Source organism: Mesoplodon bidens (genome assembly GCF_964165515.1).
Source record: "Mesoplodon bidens genome assembly, chromosome: 10".
Taxonomy (NCBI): domain Eukaryota; kingdom Metazoa; phylum Chordata; class Mammalia; order Artiodactyla; family Ziphiidae; genus Mesoplodon; species Mesoplodon bidens.
The window spans coordinates 105,280,652-105,300,197 of record NC_138172.1 but is presented as its reverse complement, the minus strand read 5'-3'; the positions used below and the strand labels follow the sequence as shown (position 1 = coordinate 105,300,197).

General features: G+C 42.7%; 1 protein-coding gene across 5 annotated transcripts in view; it reads right to left on the bottom strand.

Moving 5' to 3' along the window:
* Nucleotides 1-19,546, bottom strand: part of EXOC2 (exocyst complex component 2) — a 155,895-nt gene that overhangs the window by 77,751 nt on the left and 58,598 nt on the right. For all 5 annotated transcript variants that reach the window (XM_081247054.1, XM_081247053.1, XM_081247056.1 and 2 more), the window contains exons 8-11: nucleotides 12,355-12,500; nucleotides 12,139-12,220; nucleotides 11,303-11,405; nucleotides 7,460-7,578 (exon numbers count right to left, since the gene is read on the bottom strand). In XM_081247054.1, coding sequence (XP_081103180.1) covers nucleotides 7,460-7,578; nucleotides 11,303-11,405; nucleotides 12,139-12,220; nucleotides 12,355-12,500 — 450 coding nt within the window. The remainder of the gene's footprint in view (nucleotides 1-7,459; nucleotides 7,579-11,302; nucleotides 11,406-12,138; nucleotides 12,221-12,354; nucleotides 12,501-19,546) is intronic.

The following is a 19,546-nucleotide window of genomic DNA, read 5'->3' as shown; positions in this document are numbered from 1 at the left end:
GGTGGGTGCAGCAAGGCAGCTACCAACCTCCAGGAATGAGACTGTGTCCACAGATAAGAATGTTCTTTTTGATCTGATGCTTCTATACATACATTTAAAGTTCCTACAGGGCACTTCCTCAATTTCAAGGGGCTCGTTTAATCCAAATTAAACCAAGGAAGGTGTATTTAACAGGCCGCATAACCTCACTCCACTTCTTAGGGCTGTGGGCCAAGTTCTGAACTGTATTCCAACATCGTTCGGAACAAAAGCTGAAAGGAAGAGACGTATTTTAAAAGCAAGACTACAGGTGTGAACCTTGAAGAAGCACTTCTCAACTAACATCGGCTGTATAAGCAAGAACCATACATCGTAACAAGCTGGTTAGGTGAATAGCCAAAACCAAATTATTTATGCTTTTATGTAAGTACGACCCTTTTCTGCAGTTATACACAGATTTAAGTAGAGAACACCTACTTAGACTGTATAAGCAACAGAATTATTACGAAAAGGACAAGAGGAGACATAAAATACCTGTGCCCCTGAATATTCTAAAGTTACCAGGCAATGCTAGCTATTCAAGGTGTGCGGGGCATTTACTGCCAAAGCCGTTTTCTGTTAAGGCTGGAGGTGTGTCTCCCCCCAGACAGACAGTGAGCCAAGCAGAAAAGACCCAGCGCTGGGGTGTCACGTGCAGAGGTCCTCCTGACAGAAGCCTTGCTGCCCTGTCTGACCTGACACAGACAGACACTGCCACCAGGTGACCAGAACCGAGCACAAAACGAGGCAAGTCTCACTCCTCCGACCACATCCAACAGCTGGGGAAGCACTGACAGGACCTGCGAATGAACGCTGTGCTATTCCAACCATAAATCAAATGCTCAAGTGCTAGTTTACTGACTTTAAAAAAACGGTTTAAATTACTAGTATTAATTGCTAGTCCTCATTTTAATTTGGAAGCTAAATTTGTCTTTTCAAATTCGATTAAAAAACAAATTTACAATCACGTAAAATCCTGCTAAGCTGTCAGGTAATTAAAACTGCTTATGTAAACTTATACTGTTTACAAACAACAGCGACCATTTCTAACAGGGTGCACTGTGAACCTAATTCATGGCACACTGAGTATCACCTAGGTTTCTTCTCTTTCTGAGAAAAAGGACAAAAGGGAAAGGAAAGCCAGACCACCACTTTGCTGGAGAGATTTTTGCTATTACAGTCATAAACTGGTACTTTTCTTCTATTCCTCTCTCCTGAATCTACCTTCTTCTGTATATCCTTTACAGCTTACGAAACTCAAAGTAAGTGAATAAAATCCCACTACAAGTATTTAGAAGCACCGCCTCTTCTAAAGCCAACTGAAGCAACAGTGAGCAGGTAAAGCACAATTCACATCGGGAGGACTCAGTCACGGGGACGGGAAGGTGGAGACCAAACCAGTGTCGCCTACCTGTACTTGCAGGAGCTGTGCCTTTTCTTCTTTTTAAATCAACGTCTGTCATTCTGGGTTCACATTGGTATAATAAACATTCAGGAGAGAAACTACTTTTTAAATCTCCAAAAAATAAACTTCATAAAAGAAACTTCCTAATGTACAACCTCATAATAACAACTTTAAAATAAAAAATTATAATTTTATTAGATATTAAAATATATGTATAAACGTTTACTGTCTTTTTAAACATAGAAACATTTTTGTACTTACATAGAAGATCTGAAGAATCTGCTGCCAATTTCCTAATGGAGGCTTGCAACCTAATCTGGTGCCCAGGAGCTACCTGATGTCAAATTGTGGAAATACTAGAATTATACTTATTAACCCCACTGATTATCTACATAAAGGTCACATCTGTATTTTTTAAATATCAAGAAAAAATATAGTTTAGTTATACTAAATTCATGAAACTGTACAAAAATTTAAAATGTACTTTATGCATGTATTTGATGAGCTTGAATTGAAAATATAGCCTTTTTATATTGGAAGACCACTGGATAAACAAACATTTTTCTTTCAGCAAGTCATTAATAATCTGCTCTGTTTGAAATAATTAAGAGTAGATAATTAGCCTCTTTTCTTAACATTTTTCCTCTATAATAGATCCGTACTGTGATGGTTCAGAATAAACCTTTCAGGTGTGACGTATCTCTAAGTTTTCAAAGAGAACCTGAGCCACATGGAAATGTATTCCCTTCTGCTGTGTGACTGTCTGAAAGAATCTATGGCTTCCATTCTAAACGCGCCACTTGCATCTGCTCTAATACGTTCTCTGGGAAGCCCTATCGGTGCAGACAGCAGAAAGCGGAAATAACTGCTCTAGATGCTTCTCCCTGGAGTCACCACATGTAGTCAGCATATATTTTAAAAGAGTTTAGAGTTAAACTCATTTTCAGAACAAAGGAAAAAACACACCTTTGAAGGCTACCTTTAAAAATCCTGTTTGAGAATGTCCGTAGGGGGTTAAACCAAAGGTTTTTCCTGACAGGAAACCTGAAGATTTAGTCTAATTTTGGCCCTATTTCACTGAAATTTTAAGTGACAAATGACGCTTCTTATAAGGAAGTAAAAGTTTTGGAAGAGAAGCTCTACAGTTGACTAGCTCAGGCTGGAAGAAAACAGACCCTTCCATAGGTGTTTATGCTTTCAAGATGAATTTTTTTTTAATGTTGATCTTTATTCTTGTTTTTTTTCCTCGTATCTGTCTCCCCTTAGAAAAACCGGAAGATCACATTTGGGCTACTGAGGCAGGCCATGGAAGAGGAGTGAGGACTTCCCGGATACCTGGCAGGGTGTGTTGAGGCGTAATGGTCATCTCCTGTCTGTGTCCTGGTGTGCACCATCTAGGGGCACCATCTACCAGGTTTGTATGCGTTACTATTATAAAAATTGGAATCCAGAGAAGGCTCTAATGCAGTGTTTGTACAAATACCAACCCTATGACCTGCCTCTGCTGACCAGTGAATGCTTTGTATACGGAAGAAGGTAACCTGGACCAATGTGGCTTCTTCATGCAGGACTGCTGTCTCTGAAAATCTGTCACCATCCTGGCACATGAACGTTTCTTGAAGACCACAAGACTAAATACAATGAACAGTTTAACCCAAAGCACCATGTAAAGACTTAAAAAAAAAAAAACTTGTATGTTAATTAGGTTTCTTAAACTCATGCTTTACTTCCAAAGACATAAAGAAGTCTTTTCCTGTCTGAAATATTTACAGTCTATCTTTTTTTTAATTGTATTTCACCTCACAAGACTGGGTTAATCCATCAGTTACAAGCATTTCTCTGGTGTTAAAAGTCCAAGTACAGGTGTTACAAATAGAAGAACTTACAATTCATTCTTTAGATTTAGAATGCAACAAGCTTTCATTTTGAAAATAGGTTCTGGAGAAGACCTGAATGAAAGCAATGCAGCTTCACAAAAAGGCACTGCCATCATCGTGCCATCGGTTCACCATGTTCAGAAACACACTTGATGAAATATTAGCTTTAACCACAGAACACAGAGAGGTCTGTGGAACCACCGTGCAGGACACGGAGAAGCTGGGCTGCCTGTCACCTGGCTTCTCTGAGGCAGCTTCCTCACGTGCAAAACAGATCCAAGTCATGTACCAAACCAGACAACTTCCCAGGTTTCTTCCAGACCCAAATGTTGTGATTACGAGAGGATGGCCAACAGAAAGTCCAAATGATATTTAGGAGACTTGCCCTCATACTGACTTCATTTCTATTACACCTAACTAGGACGCTCATAAATATCAATTAGGAGTCTACCGGGAACAATCAGGTGTAGATTACATGAAAGAAAAATTGTACTTATTCCCAGTAAACTTATAATTAAGGCCAATATCTTACATAAACATACCCACACATGCACATACCTATGCTATATAATTACATTACCTGTATACAGGTAGGCAGGTGCACAGTAGAGAGCTAACGTGTCCAGTGACATATACACACTCTGATGACAACCACCAGGAAGGCATCTAGGTGCCAAGTGGCCAAAGTGGACGCTATGTCACTAACGGCTAATTCTTCTAGGAAACACAAGTTCTGTCTCCATCTGTGTCACTTCTCATATCATATGCCTTTGCACTGGCTATCGATTAAAAAGCCTCATTAAGTACATAGTATTCGTGTACTTAAAAAGATACTGGAGGTATTAAACTGCTTTTGAATTTGACAATTAACTGAATACTTGATATTAAGAAACCACATTTCAGGTAATGATAATAGTATTTTAGTTACAGTTTTCACAAAGCATCTTTACCTTTGAAAATTACATACTGAAATAATTATGGATGAAATGATGTGACCTGCTTCAAAAATAATTCAGGGTGAGGGAGGCGGTGTAGATAAAACGAGACTGGCTGTGAGGGGATGACTGTCAAAACTGGGCAGGCACACAAGAGGTTGTGGTATCCCCCTCGGTGCTCTTAAGTATGTCTGGAATTCTCCAAAATAAAATAATAAGAACGCCTTCTGATGGTGAGCTCAAAAGAACACACCAACTTTCCAATTAAAAGGCACTTGCCTGTTACGACTGTCTATACTGTTCATATTAGTCGTGTTTGCTGACAACAGGTGGGCACGGCTCAGGATGTTCCTCTGAATGTCAAGGATGATTAAATCCTAACCTATAAACATCTGACTAATGAATTTAGGAAATTTACATTGTGTTGTCACGAAATCTGTGGAGTAAGTTCAAAGAGTCGGAAACTGTTATGTTTCACTTCCTAATTTTAAGGACCAACTTATGAAAATAATTTCAGGTAAACCTCATCACTAACAAAAGGATCCATGTAATGCACATTCCTCCAAGTACTTCATAAGTGAGCGGCAACTTCTACAACAGGCTTGGTCAGAGTGAATAAAAAGGCAGGTCTCCAGTTACACAGAAGCTAGTGTCTTTTTTTTTTCCCCCCAGAAATGCTCATTTTCAGCAGTTTTGGATAAATACATATAGCAATACATAACACCAAGATGACAGGGCAGGAATCCATTAGGTAAGGGTGTGTCTCTATTTATCTTCAAGAAAGATTCAGACCTTTAGTGATGGAATATCGGTTATCAGATCTTTCAGGTATGGGTGCGACAATAAGGTATATGAATTTTCCTGGCACTTCTCCAATTTCAAACAGTCTATATGCTGTCTTCATAAATGACACATGCTTTCCAGAAATTCAAATATTTTCATAACTAAATCATACAGTTGGATTGTTTCTTATAAGCCTGAGTAGGGAAAACGTTTGTCAGACCGTGATCCTGTTTGTATCACTGTATTCACCAGCCTCTTCACTGGAGAGGGGAAGGGTGGCACTTACTGAGCACCTACTGGGTCTCTGGACGACTTCTCCGTGGCTCTTTCCCTGGAAAACTCACATCCCTCATTTAGGTCCAGTGTCAACAACACCTCCTCTAGGAAAACAACACCTCCTCTAGGAAACAACAGCAACGCCACCACCTCCTCTAGGAAACGTCCTTGGGCCTCCCGCGAACGAGGCTGAGGCAGAGTTCTGCACTCCCCACCTCGCAATACCTTCCACAAGTGCACTTATGTAATAAACAACATGGGATTTGTTGAAAGACATAGGTCTCTCTCACTAGACTACAAGCTCCAAGAGGCCAGAGACCACGTGGGTCCTGCTCATCACGGCTCTTCAGTCCCGAGAGCACATCCACCACACTGATTACCAACCCCGGCTGCACCACAGTCTCCTGGGAGCTTTAAAAAATACTGCTGCGTGGACTCCACTGCTAGAGAGTCTCATATAATGGTCAGGAATGGGGAGGAGGCTGGGAAGTGACAATCTTTATAAAAACCCAGGGGGTTGTGACGGGCAGCCACGTCGCGAGTCCTGCCCAACAGAGCAGACTCAGTACACGAGAACCTGAGGACCTCTAAATACCCCCCAACGACCTCAGACTGTGTATGTTGTTTGATGTCATTTTCACCTGCTAAAACTATAAAACAATTAATGACATATTTAGATATGGCATCAGTAAAGAGATATTTGGGTTTTCCTAAACATCAAGAATAGAAAAGAACAGACTCACAGCTGGAAAATACTCAACCCCAAGCCACCCAATTCACGACAAAACTATACTATAAATAAATAATCATGGCCTCTCTGTGGCACCTCCTTCTGTGCCAGGACTGCCCTCATGTTGCTTCACTTTCTCGTCCGGAAACCTTGTAAGCATCACTGCGCCTTATTTATATAATCTATTTGGTGTCTCAGGCCACTGAAACTGCATTGGCCAAGGTCATCAACAACCTCAGCACAAAATCTAAAGGACACCCCTTTATCGGACTCTTCACCTTAAAACCCTTGCTGACCCTCCTTTCCCTCCCGGCTCCCTGGCCACCCTGCAGGTTTCTCCTCCACCAGAGCTGTAAAGAGCACTCCCTAGGACTCTGTCCTACATTCCTACATTTTCTTCCTTTTTCTCCTTCTTGGGTGAATGTCAACTCCCAGGGACCACCTACGTGCAGACCACATCCAAACCTCTCGCTCTTTAAATTCACTTACGTACTGGACGCCTCCGCTTGTTCGTCAGACAGCCGCACACCAACTGGTCCAAAGAAAAGGGAAGACCGTCTCCTCCTCCTTGCCCCAACCCCACGGCGCCCCATCCTAACCAGCTGCCAAGGTCAGACCTCTGGGCATCACCGAGCCCCTGCTACCCCTCCTCCTTCCATCACCAGGTCCTGTCGATCCCAGGTTCCGGACAGCTCTTGAATCCCCACCTCCTCCACACCCACGGCCCCCATGCCGGCGAGATGCCTGAATCACCACAGCAGCCTCCTAACCGGCTCCACTGTCCCCGTCTCATCAGGTCTTTCCCAGGCTTCAAACCCCTGGACAAAGTCCATCCAGGCCCGGGGCCTCCTCACCCAGCCTCAAGTCCTGCCACTGTGATGGCTGTGAACCAGCTGTGACTCTTCCTCTGCTCTCCTCAGGGCCTGTGCTTCAGGCGGCCCGGCAGGCACTCCTCATCCTCTAGGTTCTCTGCTAACACAGAGCCCTGTCTGAGACACGTCCCCAAACCCGCCATCTACCAGTCACAACCGGGTACTTGGTTAGTTGAGCTCCATGAGGGCTGGGACTGCGTCCGTGCACCTGGACTTGACATGGTGCCTGGTGCGCAGCAGGGCTCAACATGCACTTGATGGAATAGTGAGTGTACTGTTCCTGCTGATCAAGACTACTATCATTTCTACAACATCGTGTCACTTCCACAAGAGGTAACTGTTCCGTAAGCCAAACCTCTGTCAACATTGCCAGTCAACCATGAGACAGGCATGCTGAGAGGCCTTTCTCCCTCCCCTGCTCTCTTACTCGCCCAGGGAGGATGCTAACCGGGGTTGGGGGCAGGTATAGTTACAAAGAGAACGACTCATCCCTCAATCAAGAGCGTTCCCAGAGTGTGTCGAGTGACGAGGGGGAGGACGCACGCAGGGAGAAAGGGCCTTGCCTTTGAGGTCCCGCACGCAGCCCTCCTGGCAGCTGTGCATGAGCTGGAGGATCCATCGGTGCTGGGCTCCGATGCACTGCCACGCAGGGTCGCCTGGCGCGTGGAGGTCAGACAGGTACCTGAAACAACAAGGCCAAGGTTGACCCAGTCAGCTTCTGCTGCACAGCCATAATGAGGACAAGAGGAAAGCTAGCATACCTTAAAGTCATCACTTTTAAGAAAACCTAAAATTTTGTCAATTAGTAAAGCATTCGTCAATACTAGTCTTTAATATTCAGTTCTAAATGAAATATATTCAGATTTCTTTTCATGCAATTAACAAACAATAAACCTACATTTTAAGAAGTTAGGACTTTATAAAAATACAACCAAGGAAACAAAGACAACTTGCAATGTCCCTATAATGCCCAGTGAGAGCGTATCTTTACGGTTACATTTTGTTCACAGTGTTTCTACTTAGTTCTCTGTCACACAGGAAACAGGTGGGAGCCAGCAGAAGCCTCAGCATGAGTATTTCTTCATTCCTTTCTGGTCTGAAATACGGCCACCAGGTGGCAGTGTGACCCTTTTTTCTGGAGGATCCAAACAGGGCAACTGCAACACTATTACACAAAGAGATTTGGTGATAGCAAGCACTGACTTCTAAGTCTAAACTCTAATTCATGAGAAGATATTTCTCTAGAAAATACAGTATAGATGGACATTTTTCTTAGTTTTAAAATAGTTCTTAAAATATTTAAAGTCTTCTTTCTCTGTAAAAATTCCAAACCCAGATAGACAACTGAAATAGAGTTCAGCTGAAAACTTTCTGCCAAATATTATTCAAAACTCGGTCCTCATGAAATATATAAATATAACAAGTTAAATCCAATTAAATCAACCTCAAAAGCTGGACTTATTGTCTTAAAATAACTCTTAAACCCTAAGCTGTCTGTTGTCTTGGGGTTAAAAGTTTTGTTCAAGAATAAATTTTAATTAATGGTGACAAGCTGTGACCTCTAAACACGCAGGGACACACCTGGGCTTCTCTCCCCAGCTTCTGCAACACTGAGTATTTCCTTACTCAGTCTTCTCAATTAGCAGCTAATTAGAGGAGAAACAAGTTAGTGACAAATAAAACACTGAGAAGAAACCTGACATCACATTCAGGAACGACCCACCTCCCCTGACCTCCACGGGCTAACGGGGAAGAATGGTTTCCGAGGACAGCGGGGTGTCCTGTGCGGGCTCCTCTCCTACCCGAGCCATGACCCTCTATTTATAGGGGCCAGGGGGCTGCCTGTGCTGAGAGTCTGGCAAATCAATTAACAGCGTCCCCGGGAGGATCTAACAGGTGACGTCCAGCAAAGCCTTCAAAACCCAAGCTGAGTCTTCCCCTCACACAGGCTTTCCTCTTCTATCCTCTGGAATGTAAATATGACCAATAGTACATTGTGCCATTTCTTTCCCCAAAACGTGCGCTTCCACCCTTCCTGCCGGGGAGGGACTGTCTGCCGGAGGTGTCCTCAGACAGGTCTGTTTTGCCCCGAGACTCCTGCTGCACCTCCTCCTGACGCTGGCACTCAACAGCAACCCCAGATCGGCAGCAGCAGTAAATACAGCACCGTCCCCGTCGGAGGGCGGCTTCCCTCCCTCTGTGCACACCACCAGCAGCACACAGAGGGGCCATCACAGGGCTCGCTCTCGAGCAGCACAGCAAGATCAACATGCCTTTCTGCTCAGCATCTTCTCAGATTATGTCTTTTCAGTATGCTGACTAGGTCCTCCCAAAATTTAATAATAATCCTCTTTCTATCATCTTGCTAATGGGTATTACATAAAAAAGTTTTATAAAGAAAGATAAATTTGTTGTCGCAGAAACTCAGCAGTGTCTCAGTTCAAAAGCACAACTTGTGCTAGGCTTTTCCTTGGTTAAATGACTTAATCCAATGAGCTTCTTCTTTTCTTTTAGTATGTAGTTTCATTTCAAAGATCTTGGCTTAGCATATGATACAGGTTATTGCTATTTATTTGAAATACGGGTTATCCGAGCACACTTTCTAAAAAACTTTTTTAGAGGGCAGAAGGTAAGGAATGTTAATTATGATGAGCATAGGCTCAAAATTTTAAAATTTAAGAATTAAAGTCTTTAGCCATACTCGAACATGATTTTTAACAATTACCAAGGATAGAATCACACTGGCATGGAAGAAGTATGTGCTACTTTGCTTCTTACTTGAGCTACTAGCCTCACCAGAGTAAGGAGAGTGAAAAGCATCAGGATGTCTTTAGGTAGATACAGCAGTGAAAAACAGCACGACAACACAGGGGTAACCTGACTCGCTCATTCCCTGTGCAACTTGGTTACGTGGGAGCTAAGAGATGGGGTTTTGCTGATGATAAAGTCGAGAGTCTCACCCCCACTCGGTGCTCAAAGGACTGCACGCCATAGATTACAAAGTCCAACAGATATTTGGGCTGGTTGTGATATTGTTTTTCCTATTCATTAATAATGAAACCCGTAATTTAAGAAGGATGATAAAATTGCTCAGTATCTTCTCAAAGTATCAAAAATAAAATAATGATTAAAAAATAAGTAAATGACTTGACATTCTCAGTGACATTCTTGTTCTTTTCCCTTTAAAATGACAGGGAATAAAACATTAAATAGGCCATTTAAAAGGATCTTTTTTAACACCCACCATCTTTTAAAGGGTATCCAGTAGGTTAACCAGTCACAGGAACTGTACATGAGTAATCTACATAAATGGTAATTTGCTACACAAAGAAATCCTGCACTCAGTAAGGTTTAACGTATGACTATCAGCAAATGAAAAAGAATAAGTGTAAACAGGTAAATAGACACAAAGTCCGATTAGTGAAGCAACACAGCAGAACACAGGCCAGATGCTAACCAGCTATGTTTCCTACATGAGAGATTAACCTTCCTGGAACTCTGTTACTTTACATGTTAAAAAAAAACAACCAAAAAACGGTTGGATAACTAACGTGCAGTTTATTTGCAGCATTAGATGTCTATGATTCTACGGGCCAGAAAAATCTCCCAAATGCGTTCTTTCCTCTGGGGGCACTTAGAGAAAAGCAAAGACAGGCTGTGAAGCCAGACAGACAGGGAGGCCTGTGGCGGTGCGCGCTGAGCAGCGACCGCTCTGAGTCCCAGGTCCTCACCTGCGCGCCAGGTGTGATGCAGACGCCGCATGGAGGCTGTGAGGCTCAGTGAGGCTCAGACACAGCTGCGCCGGCTTGTTTCGGGGGGTTGGGGGGGGCCGTCAGCAGTTCCCACGCCCCTGCGCGTGCTGAAGCCCCTCCCTCTCGGGCAACATGGTTCCCTCTATGCTGTGGTGTCCACGGCTTTTGCTGTTACTGCTGTCTTTTTCACATAAGCCCTCCCACTTCCTTTTCAAGACTGAAAGTTTTCAGAATTTTCTCTGCTGCTGAGCCCTGGCCACTCTCGGGGCACCAGAGACTCTCCCGCCTGTGGGACGGTGCCACCCTCTAAGCCAGTCAGGGAGTCCCCACCTGCAGGGGCCCACAGGGAGCCCCCCACAACCCCGGGCTGGGGAAGATGCTGTGGACGGGAGGAGAGGTGCAATGAGGCTACTTTTCCTTTCTCCAAACCGGCAGGATTTTCTTGCCTTTAAAGAGTGAGTGCTACCAAATTTTTGAGTACACAAAAGAATTTTGGTGTTCTACACTAGGTATCCCTAAATTTCTGCTACTTGTCTTCCCTTTTACCATTTCATCAATCTCCCAATTTCCCCCAAATCAGCTTTAAGAGTTACATGATGTATGCAGCACTATCCAGACACGTGTGATTTGTCAAAATTCTTGCAGAAGGTTTACCTTATATAACGTTTTTGGTCATGTAAGGTCGATGGTGTCTCAAGCAACTTATCCAGAAGTAATTCTCTTAAAGCTTCAATCCGTGTTTCTACTTCAGCATAATCTGTTTAAAAAGGAAAGAATTACACGACTTAACAGAATGAAAATTTAAAATCCAATTACGGAAAGCAGAACAGTGGCTGCCTTGGGGTAGAGGGGCGACTGAGAAGAGGCAAGAGGGAAATTTCCGGAGTGATGAAAACGCTCTCTCCAGGGTGTGGGTTCCATGGGCGTGTGTATTTGTCAAACTCACTGAGCTGCAACATGTAAGCCTGTGTATATCACTGCATGTAAATTTACCACAATAAAAATAAAATTATTTACAAATTTAATCAAGCCCTGTGATATTTCTCCCAGTTAATAAGGCATGACCATAAGGCATTTTAGGCTTTTCTTATTTTCTGTAACTCTAGCCTTAGAGATAATTTCAAAAGTTGTTTAGTTTAAAGTAGGGTTAAAATTCATAAATATATTGGTCTTTCTGAAGAGGGAAGATTAAAATGTAGATTTCCATTTCTGTAAAATATCTATAATTGATTCTTTCCAGAAGAAAAGACTTTAACTAGCAACATGATTAACAAGCAGTAAAGAATGTCCAAGACTAACCTATCCTACAGTTTTCACTCCATCTTAGTAAGAAAAGCCATCGTGTTACTTCTGAAGTAACTGTCTTACACTTGAGAAAGGGCACCATATAAACAAAAACTAAAACGAATGTAACATTCTTTGCAGACTACATTCCACATTCTTCCTGTAAAAGCAAAGTAGAAAATCTAAAAGTAATAAACAAATCTTACATTTCTTGAAAACTTGCACCTCCGTTTTCCCAAAAAGTGACTTGGCCTTTTCATAATCATTAATAACCACATCATAATCACCCTTTAAAATAAAGAAACATTTTGGAGACTGTCAGTAAAGTTTAATGGAGACATTTGGTTAAGATAAAAAACATCTTAACAACTCTTTAAAATTTATGACATCTATGACCATAGGTACATAAATATGCACTCTACCTTTTGGATATTCCTTTCAATATTTAGAGGAAGGTTGAAAAGAAACTTAAATCGCTGGAGCACATTGAGTGCATTTCTAGTGGAATCTGCCTTGTCCTTACGACCTAAGACTTCTTGAAATAATGTGTCCGCAGTGTTACTTGCTCCTATTTTAAAAGGACAAAAAAGAAACTTAGATAAAAACTAATTGTAATCAGAAAATGTGTCACTGGACAAAAGAAATAAAATGTTAGACTACTATTGCACTTAATATTAAAACTCAGTAGACTTTTCTAAAAGTCAGCTATATTGGAGTTTTTTTTTACGGTTTGCTAAAATACAATTTCCTTTTTGCCTGTGAAGTGTTTTCATGTGTGTTTACCAACTAATGGTATCCAATTAAGAATAACCATACTTACCGGGCCCAAATAAATTGTCTAATGTCAATCTACGTTTATTTTAGCTTCTTTTAAGCTTTATAGCATTATGGACCCTTAGGTTGTTTCATTAATTCAGACAACAGGTTAAAACCCACACATATACATGCGTGCACACACAAGTACACTAGTTAAATTCTCTGGATTCAATATTTACATATCCATAGTAATTAAAAAAATGGAAAAAAATTTTCAGAAAAGTTGTTCAAAAGAAATATTTTTAGACCTAATCCTACTTCTACATAAAATTATCTATTTATGTAGCAGGCACAAAAAAATGATATAAGCAATTTAAAATGTCAAACTTTAACACACCACTATTAATGAATATTTCTTAAATCAGCTTAATATTTCTTAAAATGATACACAAACTGGACATTCTATATATATGTATTTTTTTTACCTTAAAGACCTCAAACTCTATGAATCACTGTAATGAAAGAGTTTCTTTATCTAAAACAAAATTTACTGTGTACAAAAATAGTTAAGCTTTTTCAACTTGTGAATTATTTTTAATTAGTCACAAGGAAAGGGAAGAAAAAGGATAAACTTTTTTTGGCTGTTTGACCACTGCTCATAAAAAGTTTCTACATTATCTGGTCTAGTGACTATACTTTAAGCAAAGATGAAAAAAACAACCTCAGTCTCGCTGGGTGGCTGGCCTGCCGCATTCTCTGGTCCACACTGTGGGTGGCCTGAGTGTGTTAAAAGTCATCTTTGTAACATAATTGTTTTATCTAAATAATGTTTAAATTCTGTTGAAATTTTAAAGGCCTGGTATAAAAACTTTGTTTTGTCAGGACAGCTATTTTCACCACCCGCTATTTAATGTAGAATGCTAAATTTCTACTCTGAGAAAAAAAAATATTCCCTTCTTGCCACCAAACCATATAATATAATGATGACTAAATGAATATTGGAAATGTGATTAAGGTTAAAAGTATTTTTCTTGGAAGAAAATTAATATTAAGCATTTGTTTATCATTTAGAAATAAACTTCACGAATTGAGGCTTCATGAATGAATTAGATACGTGAATGGGAACTGAATATTTTTAAAGGTTGATTACTTATGTGTGCGCTGCGGATGTTCAATCCCCAAGCACTTTCCCTACAATGAAGGAGTACAAAATATCAAAACTAGATTTTTTTAATCTTATTTAAAGGCAATAAAAAAATACAAACTAGTAATTTCAAACTCCCCTAAAAATTATAACAAGCACAGGTAGAAAATCTGCTTAACATTAAATAAAATATAAATATTTAATACAGAAAAACTTATAGGCAGAAATTATAAACTATAAAATTTAATTTAGTTACACAGAAATGTATACATATAGAGAATTCTAGTTTATGTACAAATTTTAAGTCATGAAATTATGATTTTAATTTATAGATAATTTCTGTCCATAAATTATTGTGTTGCAAACTTTACTGCATTCACAATAAAATTTTGGGAGTTCATAGCTCTGATAACTGGATGATTGTAGACAGTAAGAAAAGAAACGAAAGCAGGGAAACCGAGATTTGTGCAAGCAGATAAAAAAGCAGCAGCAGCTCACCAGCCACACCTGAGGGCGGCTGAGAGGAGAAGGACACGCTGGCCCCACGAGCGGAGGCAGGGCTGCCCTGAAGGCCACCTGCGCCAGCCCACGAGCAGCCCTGGGCACGTGCAGGCTGAAGGCTGTCCCCTTCCCCCCGCAGGGGCACTGCATCATGGTCTCGGGGATGGATGCCCCCCTGCACTGACAGCAATGACACTGGCCTCAGCTGGGCTGGCAGGGCAGTGATATTTTCCTCAGCATGAGACAAGGAGATGCGGATGGACCCAGAGGGCTCCACGCCACATGCAGTCACAGGAAGACAGACCCTGAGTGGCTCCACTTACACATGGAGCCTGAAAAGCCGAGCTCTTGTAAGCAGGCCAGGCCGGGGCCACAGGGAGATGGATGTGCTCTGAGGATGTGATGCACAGCATCGGAAACAGAGCTAACAATGCTGTACTGTAGCCTGAAAGTGGCTTCAAGAAGAAACCTCAAACATTCTCATCACAAACAAATGGAATTACGTGTGGCGACAGCGCTGGCGGGGGGTGGGGGGTGGGGTGAACACGCGGCATCACAGACAGGTATCCAACCATCACACTGAACACCTTAAACTTGCACAATGTCCCATGTCAACTATATCTCAACAGAGCTGGAGAATAAGATGGGAAGACAACTCACTGCAGTACTGCCCACTGACCAATCAAACTCATACCTGCCCTCAAAGATGGAAAAACACTGTAACTGTGCCAGGAACCCGTCATCCACAAAAGCTAGTCATGTACTTCTGATGGCGCCTGGTCATTTCAAGCATGTTTATTAAAGTAAACACGAAGCTCTCTCTGGCCCCTTTCCACGGCACTGGCACCCAGCACAGAGGACGGTACGGGTGATGTATATAACCTGCGTCTCTGCTTGATGGGAGCTGGGGGGGGGGTGGTGGGGATGGGAGGAGGGTTCCCCCTACACACCCACGACACAATTTACCCCAGGAACAATAAAGCTGAATGAAATTTAAGGTAACTTTTCAATGAATACTTAAATTCATAGCAAAACCAGGACACACAGAGACTGAACAACCTGCTGTGTGTCTCATTTCTCTTAACAGACTCCAGAAAACGGCCAGACAGGCAGCTATCTGACATTACAGGGCGACATTACATGAACAAGGTCACTACCTGAGCCACCTAGTACTTGTCCCCAGCCAGGCCTGACGCCGGGGTCCCGCAGCCGCCCTCAGGTCACCAGTGCGCACTCTGGTTTCTCTCCTGGTCTCTATCCAGCTCCCTCCACTGCATTCTCTGGACAGATGGCAGAACGCTTTTTTAAAAGTTCACCATGTGACTTCCTTATGTAAAATCCTCCCACGGCTCACCAGTAGTCTCAGGATAAAGACAAATTTCACAACGCCGCACAGAGAGCTTGTCACAAGCAGACCCCTCGACCTGGCAGCCTCAGCCCTCACGTCTGTACCCCAGGGTACTCGGTCCTGCTTAATGGCCCACAGCCATCTCCCGTGAGGTCAGCGCCTTCCTCCTCATGCGGCCTGCCCCGCCCGGGATGCACCTGGGCCCACTTAGTGCCCACCGGCCAATGTCAGCCTGCCTGGCCTGTCCCCCTCCTCTCCTGAGGCTCGCAGCCCTCCCCCGTCCTCTCTCCAGCCACTTTTCCATCAGGTGCCCCTTGTGGGGCTCCGGGACCCCTACCAGCAGAGCACCGTCACACCACAATTTAATCCCCTGCCTATCTGGCCCTACTTTGCACTGGATTATAAACTCTCAGAAATAAAGCGCAAGTTTCACCCTCCTGTCCCTGAAGAGGAATAAGAGTGTTCAATAAACGCTTACAGGGCAAGTACCAGCAACCAGCCTCAGAACCAGTGCCCAGGACTCTGTCCCCTGAGGGAGGGACAGCACAGGGCCCACGTGTAGGACCACGTCAGTGATCGGGCAGCTGAACCGAGCAGAGCAAGCAATCCTAATAATCAATGCGAAAACGACGCTTGTTCTGTGACTTAAAAATTTTTTGCTGGGCTTCCCTGGTGGCGCAGTGGTTGAGAGTCCGCCTGCCGATGCAGGGCACACGGGTTCGTGCCCCGGTCCGGGAGGATCCCACATGCCGCGGAGCGGCTGGGCCCGTGAGCCATGGCCGCTGAGCCTGAGCGTCCGGAGCCTGTGCTCCGCAACGGGAGAGGCCACAACAGTGAGAGGCCCGTGTACCACAAAAAAAAAAAAAATTTTTTGCTGAAACATTAAAAACTTGCTTACTGTTGGTTATAGATCAGTAAGAAAATGAAAAAACAGTAAAACTAATTTTTATTTAGCACACTATAACAAAAAACATTAGAAACACTGAAAATTCAAGTGTTTAATTTCATTGTAAAAAATATAATCAAGATAGCCCGCCTCTTCTTGTCATAAAGTTTACAGCACGTATCAAGCATCTTTTCTGTGCTCTGACAAACAATCACGCTCGTTTCCACGTCTGTCTGCTGTACTTCCAGCTTCACGGGTCAGCTCTGAGCGCTCCGTCGGCCTCACTCCCTCTGGGACAGCCTTACCCCCTCGTCACACCTTCCTGGCTTCGGTGAGGAAGTCCACCCTTACTGAGCTCCTCGGGGCTCCCAGTGGCAGTGTCCACACCCCACCACAGCCACTTCTACAATCCAAGTCATGCTGGATTTGAATTCTCCTCACACTGTCACTACTTTCCCTTTTCTGATGCACTTTCATCTCTGTGGGCCAACTTCCCCTTCTGAGTCTCCATGTCTGTGAAATGTCTGCAAGCTTCTCTCTGGGAGACGAGGAGGCTGCACACAGGCACACTCTGCTGTCTGAGCAGGACCTGGCAAGCGTCTGCAGTGAGTCCCCCCAACTCTGCAGGAAGAGCAGCTGGGCATGTTACTGGTGAACGTTCAGTGGACCGCAGAGCTAGCAACCAGGTGTGTACTTGATGCAACGTGGCAAGAATACTGGTCACTGAAACCCACGCATCCCAAACCAGCAAGGCAGTCTGTAGTTTAAAGCGCAGGCTCAGAGCCAGATGCATAGACACAAATCCCAGCTCTGCCACTTACTGCTGATGTGACTTTAGGTAACGTGTTCAATCCTTCTGAGCCTCAGTTTTTCGTCAATAAAATGAAGGTTACAGCACAAGCCTCCCAGGGTTACCGCGGGGGCTGAGCATCTGTGGACTCTGGGAGCAAGCCCTGATGCCAGTGAGGGGCACAGAGGTTTAGCTGTCCCAGCTCTGGCGACACACACCTAAACCGCACGGTCCCTCCCCACACCTGCCTGCCTAGCCCAGCCGCACCAGCCACACGGGCCTACTTCGACTTAAAGCCAAATTATTAAGATTGAATAAAAATTAAATTCCTCAGCAATACTAGTTCCATTTTAAGTGCTCAAGAGCTACATTTCCATCATGGCAGAAGTTCTGTTGGACGGCACTGTTCTATGCTCTCGGAATAGGTAACAACACAGAGTGAGATATGTGAATTTGGTAGAAATTAACAATCATCACTTCATCACTGGCTTGAAATCAAGAAGGAATTATTAAATACCAAGGCAAATATGAGAAACATGTATCAGTGAAAACAAAAAAGAATTTCAATGAAAGGCTTCAACGTTGATAAATTCTGAACAAAAGGGACTGAATTTCTTAGTCAACATCACCCTTTAGAAACTTAAAAGTGAAAAAGGTTGCCCAAATTTAAAAAACTTTCATTTAAAATAACTCAGGGAAAACGCACATAAGTTAGTATGTAATTATACACAAGATTAAAGCATTAATATAATCTAAGCAGACGCAAAGAATGGACTTGAGGACACGGGGAAGGGGAAGGGGAAGGGGAAGCTGGGATGAAGTGAGAGAGTGGCATGGACTTATATACAGTACCAAATGTAAAATAGATAGCTAGTGGGAAGCAGCTGCATAGCACAGGGAGATCAGCTCGGTGCTTTGTGACCACCTAGAGGGGTGGGATAGGGAGGGTGGGAGGGAGATGCAAGAGGGAGGAGATATGGGGATATATGTGTACATATAGCTGATTCACTTTGTTATACAGCAGAAACTAACACACCACTGTAAAGCAATTATACTCCAATAAAGATGTTAATAAATAAATAAATAAATAAATAAATGGAGAAATAGAAATTCAAAAAAAAGAAAAAATATGTAATTTAAGCAAACCGGACTACATTTGCACTCCTGCATAATTTCTGTTTCAGTTCCCCAGTGGTACAGCTCCCGAAGATCGGTGAATCGGTGACCTGGGCACGCCGTCGGGGCAGGGGACCTGCTTGTTGGGCGGCAGCCACATCCCTCCCAGCTCCATACTCGACGCTGGACCCAGCAGGGCACTTGACACAACCAGTCTTACAAATGTTGGCCAAGCTGACCTAAACTAACACGACTTACCCTAAGATAGCAAACATCAACATCCAGCTGACATAAAAATGTTTCTAGGAAAAATGGATTGTTACAGAAGAATATAATCTACAGGAAATGTTTATCCCAGAAAGTCCTGAGTCTCAAAGAAGTGACATTCACGTTAAGCCGACTTTACCCAAAAAAGAGCAAATTTCAGTAGAAAGTTAAAAGGACACATTTCTAGAAAAAGTTTGTGCTTATAAAGGAACAGAAGTAAAACCATTTCCCTTACAAATTTTATACCACAAGTCCCAAAGGAGAATTACCTAAACTACTGAAAAGAAAAAAATTACGTTAACATACTATGTCAGGCCTCACCCATGAAACAGATCGTCATTTTTTCCAAACCTGAGCAAATATCCATTTTCTTCTACTGATACAATGAGATACTTACTAAGTCAGACTGTTCTCACAAGCCACTTTTTAAAAGTTACTGAAATAATCTTTTTTTTTAAACAGATATCATGGTTTGATGGCAACTTCTCCAGGGAAAATAACATCCCTAAACAGAAAATACCCATCCAAGACCTTAAAATGCCTATGTTAATATAGAAATAGCTTTAGTAAATGCTTATTTGGGCTGAATTCAGAATATATCCATTTGAACAAAGCTGGTGACTTGGTTCTCAGATGAGAACAAGGAACGAGGTAAAATCTCAAGGCAAAATGGTGATGATGATGATAATAATACCAACAACCAGAGACAAAAAAATGTAAAGTGCTGTTAAACTCATAAATTTGGGGATGAAATCCAAGTACTCAAATTCTACTACCAAGGAAAGCCTGTATCAAATTAAAGCTTC